This window comes from Protopterus annectens, chromosome 5.part0 (genome assembly GCF_019279795.1).
Source record: "Protopterus annectens isolate FY-2018-M chromosome 5.part0, PAN1.0, whole genome shotgun sequence".
NCBI lineage: Eukaryota > Metazoa > Chordata > Ceratodontiformes > Protopteridae > Protopterus > Protopterus annectens.
Genome location: NC_056735.1, coordinates 1,749,728,955 through 1,749,752,402, shown reverse-complemented (window position 1 = coordinate 1,749,752,402; position 23,448 = coordinate 1,749,728,955). Strand labels below are relative to the sequence as shown.

Genomic DNA, 23,448 nt, shown 5'->3' with positions numbered 1-23,448 from the left:
CTAAACGTTCTACAAGAAAACAGCTCCAGTGCTTATTATTAATGCCCACCCCTCAAAGCATGTCTAAAGGTCAGTTCCCTGTGCTTTCTCCTATTAACCTAGTGAACTTGGGCATCCTGAGGCAATGTAGCAACTGCCTCATGTACACTGACAACCCTCTCCTCTTACCTCCCAACATTCAGACTTGCGAGAGATGCACTTATATATCCAATTTGGAAGCCACGCACTCTCCAGCCAAGACCAGAATAGCTGGTCAAGAGGGGAAGGTCAACACTTGGACCACACCACATGAAACACATAGCCCTCCAGAACACACACCAGCACTGCCTTCACATAAAAACACAAACCATACACCCACCTTTGCAGAGGCTCTCAATAAAAATCTACCCAAACAGCAGAGACCTCCAAGGCAGAAACACACTTGACCACCACAACACAACACTAATCACTAGACACATAATTCTCCTAAACAGTGTGCCACTCAACCAAATCCCCTAAGGCAAAACAGCATGCCCAACACACAAGTCTTAGGTAACTCGATAGTGAGGTACACTGATGAACCCACTCAGGTTGAATAAGGAGAAAGTAACAGTCAGCTGCCTGTCAGGTGCCAAGATCCACCATATAATGCATGCACTCAGGTCCCTCAACAACAGGTACACATATGACTCTGTCATTGTACATGTGGGTGTGAATGACCTGTGACATACCTCCCTGGACTACATGAAAAGAGACATGGAGGAGCTCTCGGATTATGTAACCCAAGTGGGTATGACCTAGCCCTGAGCAGCATTCTACAATCACCCAGAATGATACCACAGTACAAGCAGAAAATGATTGATTTCAACAATTGGCTAAGTTTTTTGTGTCATTCTAATATCTGTCTGCCTGGGATGACATGATTGACATACCTCGATGCTTTGCCAGAGATGGCCTGCATCTGTCACCCCTGGGCTTCTGGATACTGTCCAATGCTCTTGCCACCCCTATAGTGCCTTTTTTAGGCGGTGTTCCAAAGACCAAATTACCACCATAACAGCTACAAACAAATGCAGTCTGAGGGCCATGCTGCTCAAAGCTAGAAGTCAATATCTCAAAATGCACTTGCTCAAAGCACTCCTTAAAATGGAGAACATCGACATTTGTGCCGTAACAGAGACCTGGTTCAAGGCAGCAGAAAGCAACCCTGCACTACCAAGCTATACTCATTCCACACCTTTCCACCCTAGAACTTGAACTGAAGCTCCAAAGGCAGTGGTGTTTTCATATTCATAAAGGATGCGCACACCTCCAGATTGTTGCCCAACATAACACAGCTGAGATACTTCAGGTGCAGCTAACTTTGGGTAGGACAGCGATTCAGGTCATAGCCTGCTATAGGACCCCAACCATGTCCCAAGACGCACACTCCATGTTCCTAAGCACTCTGGAGAATATTAGGGTGCAACCTAACACTCTCATACTTGGCAACTTCAACTACCTCTCCATTAACTGGGAAAACTACTCATGTACCAATACACTTTCCCGGCGTTTCCTGGAATTTATTAATTCCAATGCCCTGGACCAGCTCGTTCTTACCCCCACTAGAGGTGGCAACATCCTTGACCTGGTCATTACTAACATGGGCGACCATTGCTCTACACCTATAGTCAACGCCTCCCTGGTTAGATCCGACCACAAGTTACTCACCTTGGAAATCCACATCTCACCCACCCACCCACCCACCCCACCCCCCGCAAAGGTAACCATCATGAAAAGCTTCTTCAAAGCTCATTTTGGGCTTCTAAAAATAGAGGTGGCTAACTTCACGCCACCTTTGTAAATGGAAAATAGTTGCATGACCGCCGAACCATACACCAATGCACTGTACGAACATGTACACAAATACAGGGATCTCGCCATACCCAATAGAACTAAGACACTCTCCTCCAAAAACAAGGAAGCCACTCTGGTAGTCCCCTGCCATAAACAAACTTCACAACAGAAGGAGAAAACTGATGTGGAATAAGGTGAAGTCCCAAGAATGGAAAAACTTCCTTATCAGCCTCAACAAAAAGTTGAGACCCTCGTCAAATCCTCTAAAGCTAGCTATGAAAACAGAATTGCAGCAGATAGTAAAGACAACCACAAGGCCTTCTGTACTTATGTAAAGAATCTCCACGGCAATACCCAGATTTGCTCTGAGCTACTGTACAATGGTACCTCCTATACCAAGCCAACAGATATTGGCAATATACTGGCAGACAGATTCAATGCCAACTTTACCCCTCTTCTCCCCCCCAAAGGACCAGTCACAGTACCAGTTGGCTCTCAGGCACCAATTAGTACTGCTGCACAGGTTTAATCAGCACTGCCCAATGCCAAGAATATAGCTTCTGTGGGACCCAACAATATCCCTAGCTGTGTTCTACATGAACTGCAGAGTGAACTGGAACCTCACCTGTGTGCCCTGTTCAATCACAGCCTCACCTCAGGCTTTGACCCTGCCGAATGGTGCACTGTTACAGTCATCCCTCTCCACAAAGGAGGAGCGACTACAGACCCTGGAAACTATCGCCTCATTAGCCTAACGAGTCTGATATGCAAAGCTGTGGTACACATCATCATGGACTTAATAAACAAGGATATAGGGAATCTCCTAACTCTGGATCCCACACAGTTTGGTTTTGTTAAGGGTAGATTATGCCTGCTCAACTCAGTTAACTTCTTTCAGTCAGTCACCAGAGCTGTGAATGAAGGCAAGGTGGTTCATACAGCCTACCTTGATCTGGCCAAGGTCTTGGAATACCATTCCCCACTCAGGAATCGTAGAAAAACTCACTAAGCTAGGCATCAACCCCTGTATCACTAGGTGGGTTGCAAACTGGCTCACAGGTAGAACCCACAGTGTGAAAGTAGTTTACTCCAAGTAAGACTGCCGACCAGTCATGAGTGGAGTCCCACAGGGTTCGGTCTTGGGTCCTCTCCTGTTTGGTATCTACTTCTCTGAAGTCCAGGCCAACATGAAGGGACTCTGGCTGACTAAGTTTTCAGCATTTGCAAGTTGGGAGATATTATTAACTCTCCAAGTGATGTTGACATCCTACAGAAAGGCCTCACTGAGACCAGTGACTGGTGTTAGAACCATGGCCTTAAGCTCAATGCAAAAAAATGTGTCGTCATCCTCTTTGGGAAAACCCCGGTTCCCATGAATTACCACATCACTGGTAGTCCACTGAACACAGAAGGCGTTAAAAGAGATCTGGGAACACAGGTTGACAGCAGCCTCTATTTTGACCGTCACATTGCCACTGTGGTCAGAAAGTCCTTCTATGTGGCACATCTCATTACTAAGGGTTTTGCATCCAGGAAGAAAGAAGTCATTGTCTCCCTCCACTCTTCCCTCATTAGGCCAATCATTGAGTACAATGCCCCATTTGGCATGTACCTCACTAAACACCTGCAGCAACTGGAGAGGCCACAAAAGTATCTCACAAAGAGGATCCTAGGCCTTAAACATTTGTCCTATATGGCCAGACTAAAAAAAAAACTCCAACTATTTTCTGTCTCATATTGCCTACTTAGAGGTGATCTCTGCTTGACTTTCAAAGCCATGTCTGACCCACCTCTGTTAGAAATGCTACATCTAAAGAAATCCCAATCCCTCTGCACCACATACTCCAGAGACCTCAACCTCATTACCATAATCAACAGAACATGCTGGTGGGACAGGTTCATAACCCAGACACTGCCCATGCTATGGAATAGACTTCCCATACATATCAAGCAGAGCACCTCACTGGCCCTCTTCAAGAGAAATCTTGATGAGTGGATGGGAAAATTCTCCCCAGGGATCACTCCAGTGGCTCTACTCGACAGAGGCACTGGGAACTAAGGTCGGGTGACACGATGCAAGGGTAATCATATGGGCTAGGCTTGTAAAGGCTCCAGGGCCATTAGCCTTGTACACACTTGTGAACCTATGAACCTATAGCAAATAGTGTGTCTTTGTCTGACCATGATAGAAACAGTAAATCAAGCCAAACCAGTTGGTGCTGAAATCAAGCAACTAATTAAAAATCCGCAAGGCTTCATCCAAGACACCAAGTGTAGTCTAACTATTAATGTTTAGTGCTTTCGTCCACAGTTATTACAAAAGCTTCATTAGAATAACAGTTGCAGTATATCCACTTCCTTAAATATTTGATGTCCAAACTGATATCATTTTATAAACACAGATTAAAGCATTTATTAAAATAATTCTAATATAGGCATCCAAAAAACATCACTTATCCAAAAATATAAAAATATTGTCCTTATAATATTGCTGCTGTTCACTTTAAAACACAATCAAAATTACCCTATTCAGCTGTGGTGCAGCACCTGCATTAAGATGTAGCTGCCACTTCAATTATAAAAGATCCTTCATGCAACCTCTTCTTGGATTAGTAGATACTGACTCTAATATGTAAAACAGCATTTCTTAAAATTCCTACAGTGTGCAGTATATTTACTTAATATTAGAAAAGGATAAATGTATGTATGTGTGTGTATATATATATATATATATATATATATATATATATATGTGTGTGTGTGTGTGTGTGTGTATGTATGTATGTATATATATATATATATATATATATGTGTGTGTGTGTCTATATGTATATGTTTACACGCACACATATATATATATATATATATATATATATATATATATATATATATATGTATACATATACATATATATATATATATATATATATATATATATATATATGAGGTACTTGGAGTTGGTGCATTACGGGTAAGGGAAAAACTCGAGCGTTTTAGGTTGCAAAGGGCTTTTGCAATGGCCAAGAATGAAAATGAACAGCACATATGGAACATTATGGTGAGTACATAGCTTTGTTTTTTGCATGATGCAAGCCCCTCTACACTACCCTGATTAGGAAACTTTCTACCCATACACATACTCCTCTTGTATATAACAAGTCTGAGATCACAAAGCCGTTGTGAAGAAGGTTCCCTGACTTTGAGTAAGGTTCCCCCCACCTTCTCTTGTTCATTGTCTCAGTTTCATCAATTGGGACAGGGTTGCTTCATCAAATGTGACTTTGGGAAAATGGGCTTTCATCAGATGAAGCACTCTGTTTCCTTATTGAATATTTGTAGACAGTTTCCAAATCTTTTATGCTGTGTTGTGTTAACATCAGTTAGTGGTTGCACTTGTCAATGATGAGTAGTAAAGGAATTTATTTTCTTTGCAGATCAAATCTTTGTGTGCTGCAGTTATGGACACCAATGTTCTTGTGCAGAGGAACATTCTAGAAATTCTTCTTTTCTTTTTTCCACTTTACTCCTGCTTGGTAAGTAAACCTTGTGATGTGAACAAAGTATGTGTCTTAAATATAAAATTTCTATAAACTGTGCAGGTTATAGTATTACTGCTTAAACATGTACGTATTTTATTATACACTCTCTAGCCTTAAAGGTGATGTATTAAGAGTAAGTCTTTCAAAGCTATACCCTTGTTTTGCTCCTGTTTCCATTATTTTATGATATTGGTGAACAAGTAATAATAATGAATACATTTTTTATTGTCATGAGCAATGCGAGGAGCACTAGATAGCCACTTGACTTGATTAATGGTATAACATCTGATTCTTCTCTGGAGAAAACACTTCTGTCACTGATCTTATGTGTCAGCTAGCCAGTTGTACAAACAGTAATCCCACACTCATAAGGAGAATATTGGTCTCATTTTACTGCTCCTCCAGAAGTTGGCATGTGCCCTATCAAAGCAGTATTTACCCTGTCTTAGTTCATTGCAATTTTGATGCCTGACTGCATGATCCAATTGAGAGTAGTTTGCATGTTATTTTGACTTGTTTTCTAATCAGAAACTATAAAAAGGTTATTGCCTTTTTGTTCAGGCTCATGTCATCTCATTGAAACCATTATCATTGGAGACTAATTGACATTGAAAGGTATTTTCATTAAAACCCACAAAAACAGTTTTACAAAAGGTAAGCATGCTAGAAACACAAAGCAGCTTCAGCTAAAGAAGTCACTGAGAAAAAAGGAAGCTGAAAGGTATGATGCCCACATCAGTGCGAAGGAGACTGGGGAAAAAAACAATAAAAACTATTCTGTATATCAATAGGACTTCAGTGCTGTACCACTTATTTTAATTATTTGTTTGTTTATTTAGTTATCTCCCTTCCCAATGCACTGCTGACCTTCTTATACCATTCTATTTTGTGAGTGAAATTTGTTTGTAAAATGGGTTCCTTGTGGCTTGAGTGTGCTGCATTTGCCATCAGCTAATGGTTTACAAGCTGATTTTATTCAAGCATGAAAGTAGTTTAGTTATTGTATTAGACTTTAGTCTGCAATTGAGCTACATGATTTATGCTAGGGACAAGTTATAAATCTTAATCCATTGGAGTATTGCACAATGACTTAAATATCAAGGCTGTTTCTTATATAGTATTAAGTTAAAACTAAGTCAAGAAAAATAATAAAAGAAAACAAAATAGAAAAATGCAGAAAGATGAAGTTGGAATGAGACAGAATGGACTATGAAAAGGGACTTTTTATATTGATTTAGATAAAACAATGGTGAGACTATTATTGATTCTGCAACTGTTGAGAAAGAAGTGAGTGGAAGTGTTTCCGTAATACCTTAAGGTAACAGTAAGAATTTTAATTATCATCATGTACCATGTAAATCAACTAGGCTTACCGAAAAACTAGGTTTAAATCAGAGATCTTTGTTATGGAATCAACCAATCAAAGCTTATAAGAATGGAGAAGGAGAGCAGAGAAGGTGTAAGGAAGTTGCATCACAACTGACAAGGAGAGTGTATTTATGCAGCTGTGGAAGAAAGAACAATTTTAAAAAGAAATAGACTTCAAGTAATTTACTTAAAGATTTATATAGTAATGTATGTGATATTTCTTTTAAAACTGTTAATCTGTCTAATTATTTGCTCAGTGACATTGAAATAAGGTTATTGGGATGCTAATGGTCATTTGTACCAGCTGCGAGAGTTGAAGGTGTATGTTCTACTAATTATCCTAGAGATGTTGTTAAATAATTGAATTTTAGATGTTTATTTGGAGTTAAGCATGAGAAATATTTTCCTTTTTCCAAGCCAGGTATGTTTAATCTAGCATTTAAACTTGAGCTCGACACCTTTTTAATTATTATGGAAAAAGAAATCCAGACTTTATTAAGGAGTAAACCTGTGAACAATTACTTTAACGTATCTGTAGATGAAAGTAAAGTTTTAAAAAACTTAAAGGAGAAGACAGATTTGTATATAACAAAGGTGGATAAGGGTAGCACTGTAGTAATATTGAATATGATTAATTACAATGATTTCATATATTGAAGAATAGCTGAGAAGTATAACAGATACTAAAATTTATGACCTCTTGAGATTTTGGATACCTAAAATTAGTCACATTTTGAGTTCCCAAAGACCTATTAAAATCTTAAGAATTTCTCCTTTACACCTATTGTTGCCAGTAGAGGAATGTAAACCGAGCCACTGGCTATTTGTGTCAATTATGTATGTAATGTAGTATTGAAAGGTGAATCTTGCATAAATGATTTGTATGATTTGATTTGTAAGATGAAAGATTTATTGGTTAAGAGGAGGATTTATTAATGACTCAAGATGTGAAATTTTTATGTTCTTTATACCCACTGATATTGGCTTTGAATTAGTAAATAATGAGTTAAGAGAAAGTAATGAAACTCAAATTAGGCTTCTCGCTGAGATGTTAGATGTAATTTTATTATACAGTTTTATTCAATATGGTAATTTCCTCAGACAAAAATTGTTATGGAAAGGACATGTCTCCCTGCTATGCTAATTTGTTTATGAATGTAGGGTAAAATAAATATGCGTACAAGTTAATATTTATGATTGATATTGCTGTCCTTTCACAGACCACCTCCTACTTTCCATAGCATGCATTCACGGAAATTAAAAAAAATGTTTGTTAGAACAAGTAGATAGACCAAATATTATGTGTATTCTGAAAAGGAAAATGACATTTTGATACATTTGCTAATAAGAATTACCTATTTGATTTAATTAGCAATGATAAGGATGTTGTTCAGCAAGGAAGACTTTTGTTGTATAAGCAGAGAAAATAAAGTTTTTTAGACAGTTAGGGAGCTAGGTTTAATAGAAATGATCAAACAGTGATAATTTTAGAGAATGTAGTGGGTGCAGTAAGTATTTTGAGAGTTATAAAGGGAATTGGAAATTTTTGGAGATGTTTCCAGGTATTTTTAAGAAAGTGAGAGATATGTTCCTATTTTTCTTATAGGTGTGCTTGATTAAAGGATACATTTCAATAAAGAGTGGTAATAGTAAAATTAGTACATTTCAGATGTAGAAATATATTTCTCACAATTTTTGGGCGGTTAGATTAGGTAATAAATTAGTAAATGTCCCAGGTAGATGTGATTGTAAATCTTAATTTATAGTTTATAATGCAAGTTGTTGTACCTGTGAAGCTTTTTATATAGGAAAGACAACTTTAATGTTGAACATTTGGATTTAAGAGCATTTGTTTGCAGTTGATAATAAGGATGTATTGAATATATTATGCAAACATGAAATCAGTTCTGATATATGTAAGAAGTTTTTCTTTTTCTTTTATTTATTTTATTTATCTTACATTTGTTTACTGGGAAAGTCTGACTGGACACAGGTCCTTTTTCAGCAGAGGCCCAGGGAGAAAAGCTCCAGTTACAAAAACAAGTCCCAGTTCCAAAAAATATAAAACTTACACACACTGCAAAAATTGGCTTGCATCAAGCTAACACAAACTGTTAACAAATGACATTTACAGGATGATGAATATAATTAACTGGAAGTAAATGTATACATCACACATCCAACATGAATATGAACATCAAACATTAACCATACATGAGAAAGAGACTAGTGTAAGTAAGGTGAGAACAGATGTATCAGTAGGATATGAGAGGATAGCACTAACTAGTTAGCAAGGTAGAGTTAAAGGGGTTAGAGTCCTCTCCAGGGCAGTTATAAGTGTCTTTAAAGTGTAGTTTTAGGAGTTTTTTAAATTGTGTTATAGAGCAACAGGAAGTAATATGGGTAGGCAGTATATTCCATATTTTAGGAATGTAATTTGAGAAGAGCAATTCTCCAGCTGAGTTATTTGCTTTGGTGGTGTCTAGCAGAAGTTTTAGTGGAAGGATTTAGAAGTGGTGTATGGTTGCATTAGTTTGTGGAGAGCAAGAATTTTGTCTGGTTGATGCAGTGTTTTGTGGGCAAAGGTTAATTGATTAAAGTGTAGAAGTTGAGGAAGTTCTTGCCATACTAGCTGTTTAAGAGATGTACAGTGATGCATCCAGTATGAGGCATCAGTGGCAAACTTGTCAGTTTTGTTGTAACACAATTCTCAGTGTTGCTGAGGTTGGTTAGGATCAGGGAGGCATATAGGAGGGTAGATAAGAGGTGTGTGCTAGTGCTAGTAGCTTTTGTGTTTCTAATTAGAAAATGTTTGTTTCAGTATAGAAGACCTAGTTTCTTGTGGACCTTCTTAAATGTTTAAGCTATATGTATATCAAATTTCAAGTTGTTGTCAATTTCTACACCTAGCAGTTTATGAGTTGTTGGGGTGATGATAGTTTTATTTTTGGATAGGATATTGAAAAATTGGGCAGATGAGGGGGATCTTGTTGGGTAGAAGAGAAGAAGCTTTGCTTTTTTGGGGTTTAGAATGAGTTGGGAGTTGGTAAGCCATGATTTAACGGATAGAAAGGAGTCTTGGGTTATGGTGTGGAGGTTATATAGGGAGGAGGCTGCGCATATTACAGTAGAGTCATCTGCATATTGTATTACTGAGGCATGTAGTGTGGCAGTGTGGAGCTGGTTGGTGAAGAGAGAGAAAATAGAGGTCCAAAGATGGAGCCTTATGGAACCCCTAAGATAAGAGGGGAAAGTTGATGTTGCCATTGGACGGATTGCTGTCATCCTGATAGGTAACTTTGAAACCATATGATAGAGGAGTTAGTAAGATTTAGGGTAGAGAGTACATTGATGAGTTTGTTGTGATTGTCCATGTCAAAAGCTTCAGAAAAATCTAAAAATGTGGTAGATACAAATTGTCTTTTGTTTCTCTAGTGGTTCACTGTGTTCGTGAAGGACATGAGGGCTGTTGTAGTGCTGTGAGAGGGGTGAAAACCATGTTGTGTGTTTGATAATAGTTTATGTGTGAAGGTAGGCCATTAACTGGGTGTGCATAATCCTCTCAAGTATTTTAGATAAGTGTGACAGAATGGCAATTGGCCTATAATTAGTAAGTTAAGTAGAGTTATCTCCCTTGTGTAAATGTATAATGAGGGATATTTTCCAAATCTCAGGAACCAAACTCACTGATAATGATCTGTTTGAGTATGGCTACTGGATATACCATAGCTTCTGCTGCGATTTGCAGAAATTCTGCTGGGAGGTTGTCTGCGGCTAATGTGGTTGGTTTCATTTTTTTTAGTAGTTTTCTTATAGTATCAACAGACACTGGGTATAATGTAAAGTGGTTGTTTGTTGCTATTTTGGGAGTTGGTGTTGTGTTGGGCTGTGGAAGGGGAAGGGTTGCTGAAGGTAGTCTTAGAATTAGCTAGGATTAGGATAGTTTCAGTAAAATATTTATTGAACTGGGTTGCTGTGCTATTAGAGTTGTTGGTTGATGGGGTAAGTGTAGCTGATTTGCCTGGTAGAAGTATATTATTAACTGCGGCCCAGACTTTTTGAGGGTTATTGTGGTATTTTTTATGGATATTGTGGTAGTAGTTGATTTTATCTGACTTTACTAGTTTCTTTACATTTATTTTGCAGTTTTAAAAATGTTTGTCTTGTTATTTGGGTTTTGTGTTTGTGAAACTGTTTCCAAGCCTTTTCTTTAGCCTTGAGTAAGGATCTGCATTCCTTACTAAGCCAGGGTGCTTAGCTAGCTTTTACTCTGACTGTTCTAGAGGGTGTGTGGCAGATTAGTATGTCTAGGAAAGTGGTGTTGAAGGAGTTGACTGCATCTTCAAGGGGTAGCTGTCTGAGAGATTCCCAGTTGCAGCTATTTAGAGCGGAGATGAACCTGTTTGGGTTGAAGCTTTTTTTTTTACTTCCGATTAATTGGTGTAGGTGGTATGGTTGGTATGGTGAGTACAGGTTCTTAGAAGAAGGGTTGGAGGGGATAAGTTCTGGTTTGCCAGGGAGGAGAATTGTAGGATTGTAATGGTGTATAATATGATGTGAGGGAGTAAGAAAGTAATAGCAGTTAGCCACAGGTGAAATAAATGGCTGTTTGGTTTAGATGTTTATTATTAAGGTGGAGCATTATGTTAGGGTATTTTGTTAATGAACTAGGAGGAGAGATTAATGAATGTAGTTAATGAAAAGTAGGTATTTTATCAGTGGGTCTGGTTAGCAGATCTAATTAGTGGAAGTGTGGGTTGTGATTGGCTGTCAGTATGTGGGTGGAGTTTGATAAGTATAAATCTAGTGAAAGTGAGAGTGAGTGGGAATGGGGGTAGGGTAGGGGAGCAGAGTGAGCCCTAGTGTAGCAAGAGAGAATGGAGTGGATTGCATCCTGGTTACAACTGTGAGAGTGACTGCAGAAACTATCAGTCAGCTCTAGTTCTAAAACAGGTAAAGCAACACTGAGTGGACACTTTATTTGAATTATAACAAGTAGAGCTGGGTCTGTGGGACAGTAAGCTGGGCTGAGATAGGCAGCTTGACAGGTTAGCTAAGGAGTTATGATAGTCAGGAAGTGGAGAAGCAGAACTACAGGATTATTTTGCCTTTAAGCACTGTGAGACAGCCACTATTGAGGCTGAAAAGGAAAGTAGCAGTGGGTGAGGTGGTGGGAGTATGTACAGAGTATCGGTGATGTGCAGCTGAACGAGGGTCACAAATACACAGCAGTAGGAGGATGTTTACAATTGCACATACATTAGCTGGGTTCAGGTTAAGTAGTTCCAATGTGGGAATACCGCTGCTGGAAGAAGTCACTGAGTTAGCTGTAAATAAAGCTGTGAAGCTTGTATGTTTAGTTTACTTTGGGGAAACAATAGGTATAGAACATTAGCTGGGTTCAGGGTGAGTAGTTCCAACGTGGGAGTACCGCTTTTGGAAGAAGTCACTGGATTAGCTGCAAATTCAGCCATGAAGCTTGTATGTTTAGTTTACTTTGGGGAAACAGTGGGTACAGAACCTTTTTAAAGCTAAAATGACGCTATCAATTTACAAAATCCCTGCTTTCAACAGTAGCACATCACGAGGACCTGTAGCGTGTACTTGGGCAAGGTAGAGAGAGAGAAAAGATTTTTACAGTGATTAATTATGTGAAAAATTGTGAGTTTAGATTTGTTGCAGATCATAAATTAAATCAGAAGGAGAATTATTGGCAGGTGAGTTTAAATGCCTGTAGTATATTTGATTTAAATAATAAGAAAAATGTCAGTACATTGCTTGCTAGAAAAAAAATGACGCTTGTGTAATTGTGATTCTTTTTAGATCATGTGACATTTTATGGAATATTTAAATGTATTGACAGTGATTTTTAACACTAAGAAGTCATTTTTGAGTGACAAAAGTGCTTACTGTGTTATTATTAAAAGTTGATTTCAACACCTTTATTAAATTATCACTTAAAGTAAGCTTATTCTATCCTTGCAAAATGGAATGTATGATAGATATTCCCCTGACCTCCTTGACATTAAGCTATGTCATGATTTAGACTCTGGAGCAGCCTTTGAACGTAAAACATTGCAGCAGAAACAGAAAAAGCTGGATAGAGATCTATCCAACTTCTCCGCAGGGCATGTGTTTACTTGGCCTAAACCGGCAATAAAACAACAAGCAAATTCTGGCCAATTAGTTGAATTTGAGCATACTCCAACATCTACAATTGAGACGGTTGAGCACTCTATGTTAACCAAATCCTTTAATGCGCATGCACCACATGAATCTTAAATTAAAGAAATGACGCTGGTCAGCCTGAACAATAATTCAGGTGCAAGGAAAAAAACAACTTCATCTACTGTGAAAATGATGAGCAGCAGTTCTACTAATGTATCGGACAATGAACTACAACATGGCACTATAGTCCTGAATAGGAGTGTTTTTTCTTTCCCTTTCCCGATCAACACACCTGCCAACAGACGCTCGATCAGCAGGGGCAGGACAAAAAAAAAAGTAATATCAGATGTGACAGAGAACCACACTTTAAAGAAAATTTGTCAGACACCAGAGAATCTTTAGTGTGGAATATTTCAGCTCGTGCACTGTCTATTGATGAACTCTTTCTTTTAAATAGAGGTATGTGTGCTTCATTCCTGCACAATTAACTGGCATTACTGATTGCATGATTGACCTGAAGCGTTTTACTCACAATATTATGTTGTGTATTTTAAAACTGCTGATGCTGAAATGAATCGCAACACCTTGAAACCATTCAGAAAACCTAGTTTATTCACACAGGCTAATAATGCTGCCATTGAGGTATTTGAGAAAAAATGTGAGGAAGAGATTACCTCACTATTTTCCTGGAGGAATATGGGGAAAATCCATCACAATTTAAGCATTGAAGAACAGCAGGCACTAAAAGATTTATGCAGAGACAGTTTCATCATTGTTAGACCTGCAGTTAAAGGAGGCCCTGTGGTGGTAATGGATAGGGAGCTTTATGATAACACTATGCTTGGTATGCTTAGTGATGTAGAAACTTATATCATGATTCCTGTGTCCCAGGTACATAACATAATTCGAAGGGTTAACAATACTCTATATGATTGTTTAACAGGTCGTAATATTACCATGGACCTATATAGATATCTTTTATGTGAAAAACCAATTATACCTACCCTGCATGGATTATTGAAAGTGCATAAAAATGCCTATAAAGCACATTTCAGGCCTATTGTGTCCGTCGGGATGGTGCACTGAAAATATATATATTTTTGTTGAACAGCATTTAAGGAATGTGCTTAATAAAAATGATTGTGCTGAATGACACAAAATGTTTTTTAAATGATTTTTATACTTTTGTAACACTTCACCAACATGATAATGTCTATAGTCTGGCAACTTTGGATGTGCAGCCTTTATTTACATGCATACCTAATGAGATTGGTATTGATATGTTGAAAGAATATGTGAAAATAGTATTTTAAATGGTGCCTTTATTGAGTTGATATGTTTATTTATGGAAGTTATCCTTGAGAATAACATTTTTATGTTCAAGGATCAGGTATATGTACAACAAAAAGGCGTGGCTATGGGCACGTCCAGTGCCAGTAGCTATGCCAATATTGAAATGGCCCATTGGGAGAATAGATGTATTTTAAGGGATTTTGAGCAAGTAATTTTTTATCGGAGATTTGTAGATGATCTCATTTTGTTATGGAATGGGGATGAACAGTCCCTCATACAGTTTCACTGATATTTAGATTCTACCACCCCTTTCCTTAAGTTTACCCTAAATTACTCTAGAAATACAACAGATTTTTTGGATGTTACTGTGTTCATATCAGCTGAAGGTAGCCTCTCCACCAAGACCTTTAGAAAGAACTGTTATAGAAATAATTGTCTGTACAGAAATAGTGTGCACCCCCCACATATTTACCGTAACATAGTTAAAGGCCAGGGGTTGTGAGCTTCTTGACTTAATGTCAGTGACTCTGATTTTCTTAATAAAACTTATGCCCTATGAACCGGGTTTGAGAGGAAGGGCTCTAATGGTTCTGAGGTTGATGCAACTCTAAAGAATGTAATCCATCTGAGAAGAAAGGAAAGGTAAACCATATAACTCAGATGGCCCTTCGGATAAACTGCACATGAGACAAACCAATTCCCTTAGGGTCCCCCTTACATATTCCAGCAATATAAAACAAAATTGAGACTATTATAAAGAGTACTTGACAGATACTTAACACTGATAATGATGTAAGGGCAGTTGTCGGTAGCAAACCGAGTTTTATATATAAAAATAAGAAAAATTTAAAGAGAATCCTTTGCAATCCAAAGGTTGGTGCAGAGGCCATTACATCCATGACCCCTTATGGTACTATGCCCTGTTCTAGATGCAATTGGTGCAAGTACATAGCAGTAATGAATTTTTACATCCTGATACAGGCAGGCATTTGAGGTTCACTGCTAGAGCAGACTGTGACACATGCCATCTGGTTTATTTGGCTAAGTGTCAAGTCTGCTCTAGATTTTACATAGGTAAAACTGATCGCAGGTTACGCAATAGAATTGGAGAACACATTTATAATAGCAACAACTTGATATGCACAAATGCCTTAGCTAAACGTGAATATATATAGGTCTGATCATAAGTTTAAATTTCAGGTGATAGAAGTAATAAAAGTTGACATACGGGGGGGGGGGTGGTGACATTGAAAACAGAGTTGAAACGTGGAATGAAATGGATAATCAGGATGAGGGAAAATAAGGGTAAAGGTCTAAATGATAAAATATGTATCAAGCCAGTTTTAAAGAATAGAGTCCATAGACATTGTATGTTTTAATATGCCTTTGTATGTTTTTACGTAGGGTCTGTTTTTAAATGCATTATTTATGGTTTAATTATGTGTTAAATGCTTGTTCTATTGGTTCTTGAATTCTATTGGTCAAGTAAAATAATGGCTATGTTAAAGCTTTTTGATTGTCTGAAGAAGTGCATTGATAGCCGTTAAAGCGCTTACAATAAACATTTTTTCCTTAATGTTTTTGATTTGCCTTGGTTTGCTTCACCATTGCTTTTATTGGATGTGCAAACATATATTTATATACAAGAAAACAAAGCATGTCAATGTGTTCATATTTATGCAGTTATCAATCCAACATTACATACAATGATCAATCCCTGCCTTCCCTTATACCTCACTTCACATCCAAATGCTATTCTGCATGCATTGTTCACACAATTTCCAATTTTTCTATGTAGTTTGATCCTATCCTTTTCTAAAGATCCTACTTCCAGTTCTTTTATCTCTGTTACAATATTCATTACGTCAAATACAGATGGTTTACACTTTGATTTCCAGTTTCTAAGTAATTTGTTTTTGGCAATAACCAGATTTAAACTTGACAAGATCTTACTACGTCTATGCAATTCAGATCCTGTATCCGAGCTCAAAATATAATTTCCTTAGTTACACCCATTTGCTCACCCAATATTTCTGACAGAGTACCGTGGAGGAAAATTTTAAAGTCTGCCAAAAATACCTATGCAAATACTTCCAGGCAAAAATCCTGATTCTTTTAGACTTTGTTGAGTAATTGGGAACTATGCATATGTCCTCCCATTGTTTTCTTGTGAATTGCTTATCTAGCCTCTCTTTCCAATTTTTTCTAACCTTCTCTGATTGATAGTTATTGTGCATTATTTTATATGCCCTACTAATTATCCCTTTTTAACAGTAGCTCTTAGAGTCAACTAAAACTATACCAGAGCAGGTCTTTGACTTTTATTCCTGTATCCCATTCTGTTTGACTACAGTCTGATATCAGTCCCTGATAGGGAAGGCAGTCTGTAATCTGTAGTCTCCCAATACCTCGTTTCCTTTTCCAGTTTTCTAGCCCTCTCTTGCCTATTCTCTGTGCACTTAATTGCAGTTATCCCTATTGGTAGATTCTCCTTTCTCATGTTGGCTTAGTCCTTAAAATACTTTCTGCTACTTTATAAGTATCTTCTTCTTTAGGCTTTTCCCAGTTAGGGGTCGCCACAGTGGATCACCTGTCCGCTCATGATTGGCAGTGGAGTTTTACAGTGTCGAGTTGCCAGCTCGGTGCCCAACCTTCCACAGAAGGCACACACATACACACACGCACTCATGCCTAGGGCCAATTTAGAGTGTTCAATCCACCTACTGTGGGATGTGGGAGGAAACCGGAGCACCCGGAGGAAACCCACGTGACCACAGGGAGGACATGCAGACTCTGCACAGAAGGCACCCCAGCCAAGGATCGAACCGGAGAACTTCTTGCTGTGAGGTGACAATGCTAACTGCTGCACCACCGTGGCTGCCCCTGCTACTTTATAAGTATAATATTCTGTATGCCTGTTGTTATTCTCCCTAAAGATCTGTGTCCAAAATTCCACTTTTTCCTTCTTTCTTGAATTTCCCCCTGCTTCATCATCATTCCTTTATAGCTTTCCACTTTTATGTATATGAGCATGTATTCCTAGAAACCAATATAAAATTGCCAAAGTAAATATTTTCTGAAATTCGATATTCATTAGAGTAAACAGACCCTTTGGATCATTGTATACGAGTAATATTTGTTGTATACTTTATTTGAATAATACTTTTTTGCATACTTCAACTTATAAATGTATTTTAACTTTAAGTATTTATTCTAATATTCAAATGATCAATAATCTAATGAGTGTTTTAGTTCATTTTAATTAATTTTTAAATAAGATTGTACCTCTTTTTCTATAATGGAAGAGGTTGCTAAAATTGGATAAGTTCTATATTCCAATTTGTTGATATGCTGTTTAATTAAATTAATTTATTGTAAAAAGACCTCATCAGCTTTCTTTAAATGTAAATATTATAGTAAAAATGTCCTTTTCTTGCCACTTTTTGTACCATTAATATTTATTTAAAGCTTTTAAAGTGCCCATTAACTTTAAATATGTCGGCTTCATTAGGGTCAAGTACACTCTTCTTTCTTAAATTGTATAATTTATCTAGCAGTCAGGATATAATAACCATATCTGAAATAAATATAAATGTTATCATGATGTGTACACTTAGTAAGTTACCTTTCTGAATGAATAGACAGCACAAGCATTTTGGTAAGGCTGTCTTTGAATACTGAATTACCTGTAGGTGTACACATTGTGTATATCTTGTGGTAACCTTTATGAATCCCCCCTAGAGATTTGCACGTCAAAAAACAAAACAGCTATATGTACACAGTGGCAAACATGTTAATAAAAATAACCTTTACTACATGTATTTTAAAATCCCTCTTCTATATGGCTACAAAGTTCTTAGTCTGAATAAGACTTCTTAGACTGTCTCACTTATTTCCTCACTAAGTATAATCAGTTCCACAATTGCACTTGCAGTGGAATTGACATCAGTGTTAGTTAAATGGTAAGAGTTAAGCGTTCAATTTTGTATCAAGAAACTTCCTGTAGCATTAGTTTCAAAATTGTTAAATATATTAGCACTCTGACTGTGAAAAGCTACACTAATATTGTAACAGTATAATTCACTCATTTATTTTGCCGGTTTATTATAAATATGTTTTGTCATAGGCTTGTCACCCAGTTATAATTTTGTAACAAATGACGTGCAACAGCAACTATTTCAATCTACAAGTATATCTCTACTACTCTTCTTATTTAAGGTTTAATGAAAGGAAATTATGTCATTGAGAGTAAATGATGTGTTATAACAGTTTATTTGTAATATGCAACTATCTTTAAATATATACCAAATTACTCTTCATTAAATTAAATGTTCTCATTAAACAGACAAAAATAATAAAAATGAGTTCTTACCTTTGGATATTTTATATTTTATTCTCAACATTTAATTATCAGCTGAAAACAATTGTAAAATGTCTATATCTAAATATTAATATACTGTATAAATCTTTGTCTGCGCCAGTATGTCCTACTTTTGTTGCTATTCACTGTGTACCTTATTTAATATTAAAATATGTAAATGTGGTAATCTTTGATCTAGTATGACAACTTGTATTACAAATCCATGTTATACTCCTTTAACATATTTACACTAATTCAGACCAATATGTTCTGACATGAGGAAGCCCACCAAAGTATTGCTAATAATTTTAAATTTGTAAAGTATACAGCACTTATCATTCTATTCTCTCTTAAACCCATAAAAATGTATTTAAACAGTGTGCTTTAACAAGTTACTTAATATAACACACGACTCCAGCAGATTGTTTGTATGCTGCAACTTTAAATATTTCTTCTAATATTCAAATGTGTAAGAATCTAAAGAATGTTTTAATTAAGCAATAATCCATGACTGTATATGGGTATATCAGGATTTAGATAAGAACCTCAAATCAATAAATTTACTTTCAAGGTGCCTTGTATGCTGGTCCTGCTTCTTTTTTTGCCTTGTACACTTTTCTCTTTGGGACCCTGCAGCTGCCGTACTCGCAGAGGTTGTATCATTTGGTATATCAGGATTTACCCAAAATTGTTGTGGTTTGATCACAAGGGCAAAGCCCAGGTGATTAAACAAAGCACCCCATGGGTAAATCCTGATATGTCCACAAACAGCGGTGGATTATTGCTATTATACAATTACATTATTTAAGAAAATAAATTGCTTATCTTTCTCAAGTAATACATTTGTATAAGGGTACTTAAGTCTTCATCTGCATTGTCTTCCCCTATACTAATATACTGTGCATGCATATGGCAATTACTTTTTCATGCATTTATATTACATCAGCACAGGAAAATTGATGGAGAAAGTAGAAATTGCATTGGTGCTTTTTTTTTTTTTTTAAACTTATTTTAAAAATAGCAATTTATTCGGGTCAGTGCAGACATATAAGGGAAATCAGATAGGTCTGGTAGGTTTCTGTTTGTTTGGCTTTGTAGAATGTACCTGATTTTTCTTATATTTTGCTCTGTCCCTCAGCATATACCAGTAGAAAGTCTGGCTGCTCAATGGTACTTCAGCAGCTGGACATTTTTCTATTGGTATATGCTCGACTTACATTGGGCACACTGGTTGGGCTGTCCAATCAGTGTGCTCATTTTTCTGAACAGCAGTGAGCATTTGCTATATAATTTAATTTGTTTACTTTTCCTGTTAGCTGTATCACTGTATTTTACAAAAGATCACTGTTGTCATTTTTATCTCAGGGAAACACTGCTTATATATGTGATTTTGCTGTTTCACACTCTAACCTTATGAAGCCTCATAAACAGCAATGAAATCCATACCCAAGTGGTACAGCTATACAGAGTTTCAGTTCTCTAAATCGTCATACTTTTTGTGAAGAAAACTTATTCATGGTATACTGCTGAAACAACATCTGGTCCCAACAGCTTGAGTGGCTGCTGTTGTGTTCATATAAAGAAAAGTATTTAAACAATTGGCTTATATTAATTATTATATATATGTTTTTGTTTATTAACCAGGATAGAGCACTGATCTCCATGGATCTTTTGAGACATAGACTGGGAGCACTGTCTGGTTAGGTGACTTGATCAGAGACATATAGGCTATGGAGGATAAAAAGTGTAATCCTGAACCACCGGGACACAGGAAACAGCTCATTAACAGCTCCTTAAAACTCTGTGCTGACTACCAGGCCAGGCTTGCTCTACTGGTTCTGATTTCTTGTTGGGATTAAAGGCAACTGCATCTGTCAGTATTAAAATTAAATTCAGAACTTATTGAATGTTTGCTACATTTCGCAACAAAACAATGAGATAATGGAAACTCACTATTGTTAGATGTACTATTAAACATGAATTTTAGTTTGTGTATGGCATTTATTATTTTTTGCTACAGCTTTTTACTGTAGTATAACATTGTTAGTATTATACTAACTAAGCTGATGTGTTATAAACACAAATAAGTATATGAAACCCATTATTTCTCATAATAAGTATTAAGTAGTATTTTGTTTTTCATTATGTATATTAAATAATCAAATACACACTTACCATAAAAGTGTTCATCTGTTTATAACATATGTAACAAAACAACTGTTTTTATTGTACATATACTTCAAATTAAAAGACAGATTATTTCTCCTTAAGTTTTTCAGAAGTAATCATCATCTTTCGGGTTTTCCCATTAGGGATCGCCACAGTGGATCATCTCTTTCCATTTCTTCCTATCCTCTGCATCTTGCTCTGTCACACCAACCACTTGCATGTCCTCTCTCACCACATCCATAAACCTTATCTTAGACCTTCCTCTTTTCCTCTTACCTGGCAGCTCCATCCTTAGCATCTTTTTCCCAATATACCCTTCATCCCTCCTCAGCACATGTCCAAACCAACGCAATCTCGTCACTCTTGCTTTGTCTCCAAACTGTCCAACATGAGCTGACCCTCTAATATACTGATTCCTAATCCTATCCATCCTAGTCACACCCAGTGCAAATCTTAACATCTTTAACTCTGCCACATCCAGCTCTGACTCCTGCCTTTTTGACAATGCCACTGTCTCCAACCCATATAACATAGCTGGTCTCACTACCCACTTGTAGACCTTCCCTTTCACTCTTACTGGTACCTGTCTGTCACAAATCACTCCTGACACTCTTCTCCACCCATTCCACCCTGCCTGTACTCTCTTCTTCACCTCTCTTCCACATTCACCATTACTCTGAACTGTTGATCCCAAGTACTTAAACTCGTCCACTTTTACCAACTCTACTCCCTGCATCCTCACCATTCCTCTACCCTCCCTCTCATTTACACACATATATTCTGTCTTAGACCTGCTGACCTTTATTCCTCTGCTCTCTAGAGCATATCTCCACCTCTCCAGAGTTTCCTCAACCTGATTCCTACTCTCACTACAGATCACAATGTCATCTGCAAACATCATAGTCCACGGGGCCTCCTGTCTGATCTCATCTGTCAACCTGTCCATCACCACTGCAAATAAGAAAGGACTCAGAGCTGATCCTTGATGTCATCCCACCTCCACCTTAAACTGATCTGTCACTCCCACTGCAGTCCTCACCACTGTCACACTACCCTCGTACATATCCTGTACCACTCTTAAATACTTCTCTGCCACTCCCGACTTCCTCATACAATACCACAACTCTTCTCTAGGCACCCTGTCATATGCTTTCTCCAAGTCTACAAAGACACAATGCAACTCCTTCTGACCTTCTCTGTATTTCTCCAATAACACTCTCAGAGCAAACATTGCATCTGTAGTGCTCTTTTCTGGCATGAAACCATACTGCTGATCACTAATCATCACCTCCCTTCTTAACCTAGCTTCTACTACTCTTTCCCATAACTTCAAGCTGTGACTGATCAATTTTATCCCTCTGTAGTTACTGCAACTCTGCACATCACCCTTATTCTTAAAGAGAGGTACCAAAACACTTTTATTCCACTCCTTGGGCATCTTCTGACTTTCCAAAATTTCATTAAACAATCTAGTTAAAAATTCCACTGCCATTTCTCCTAAGCAACTCCATGCTTCCATTGGTATGTCATCTGGGCCAACAGCCTTTCCATTCTTCATAGCTGTCCTTACTTCCTCCTTGCTAATCTGTTTCACTATCCCCACATCATCCAACCTTCTCTCTCTCTCTCTCTCTCTCTCTCTATTCATCAGCCTCTCAAAATACTCTTTCCATCTACTCAACACACTCTCCTCTCTTGTGAGTACCTTTCCCCTCACTATCCTTTATCACACTTACTTGCTGCACATCTTTCCCAGCTCTGTTCCTCTGTCTAGCCAATCAGTACAGGTCCTTTTCTCCCTCTTTAGTGTCCAATCTCTCATACAACTCTCCATATGCCTTATCCTTAGCTTTCGCCACCTCTCTCTTTGCCATGCGCCTCATCTCCTTATACTCATGTCTACTTTCTTCATCTCTTTGACAATCCCACTTCTTCTTCGCCAGCCTTTTCCTCTGTATTCTCTCCTGTACTTCCTCATTCCACCACCAGGTCTCCTTGTCCTCCTTCCTCTGTCCAGATGTCACACCAAGCACCTTTCTAGCAGTCTCCCTTACTAGTTCTGCTGTAGTTACCCAGCTATTCGCTCCTAGGCCTCCCAGTGCCTGTCTTAACTCTTCCCTAAACTCCACTTCACAATCACCCTTTTTTAACTTCCACCATTTAATCCTTGGCACTGCTTTCACACTCTTCCTCCTCTTCTTGGTCACCAACGTCATCCTACAGACTACCATTCTATGCTGTTTAACTACACTTTCCCCTGCCACCACTTTACAGTCTCCAATCTCCTTAAGACTGGCCCTCCTACATAGGATATAATCCACCTGTGTGCATCTTCCTCCACTCTTGTACATCACCCTATACTCCTCCCTCTTCTTAAAATACGTATTCACCACAGCCATGTCCATCCTTTTCGCAAAATCCACAATCATCTGACCTTCTGCATTCCTCTCCTTAACACCATACCTACCCATCACTTCCTCATCCCCTCTGTTCACTTCACCAACATGCCCATTAAAGTCCGCTCCAATCACTAGTCTCTCACCCTTGGGTACACTCACCACAACTTCATCCAACTCGCTCCAAAATTTCTCTTTCTCATCTATCGCACACCCAACTTGTGGAGCCATATGCACTGACAACATTCATCATTACACCATTAATTTCGAGCTTCATAAACATCACTCTGTCAGACACTCTCTTCATGTCTAAAACACTCTTAGCATACTGTTCCTTTAG

General features: G+C 37.7%; 1 protein-coding gene across 1 annotated transcript in view; it reads left to right on the top strand.

Annotated features, from left to right (window-relative positions):
* The window catches only part of DOP1B (DOP1 leucine zipper like protein B), a 2,336,114-nt gene that overhangs the window by 645,415 nt on the left and 1,667,251 nt on the right, over window positions 1-23,448 (top strand). Inside the window, exon 6 of the mRNA XM_044071549.1 lies at window positions 5,250-5,348. Coding sequence (XP_043927484.1) covers window positions 5,250-5,348 — 99 coding nt within the window. The remainder of the gene's footprint in view (window positions 1-5,249; window positions 5,349-23,448) is intronic.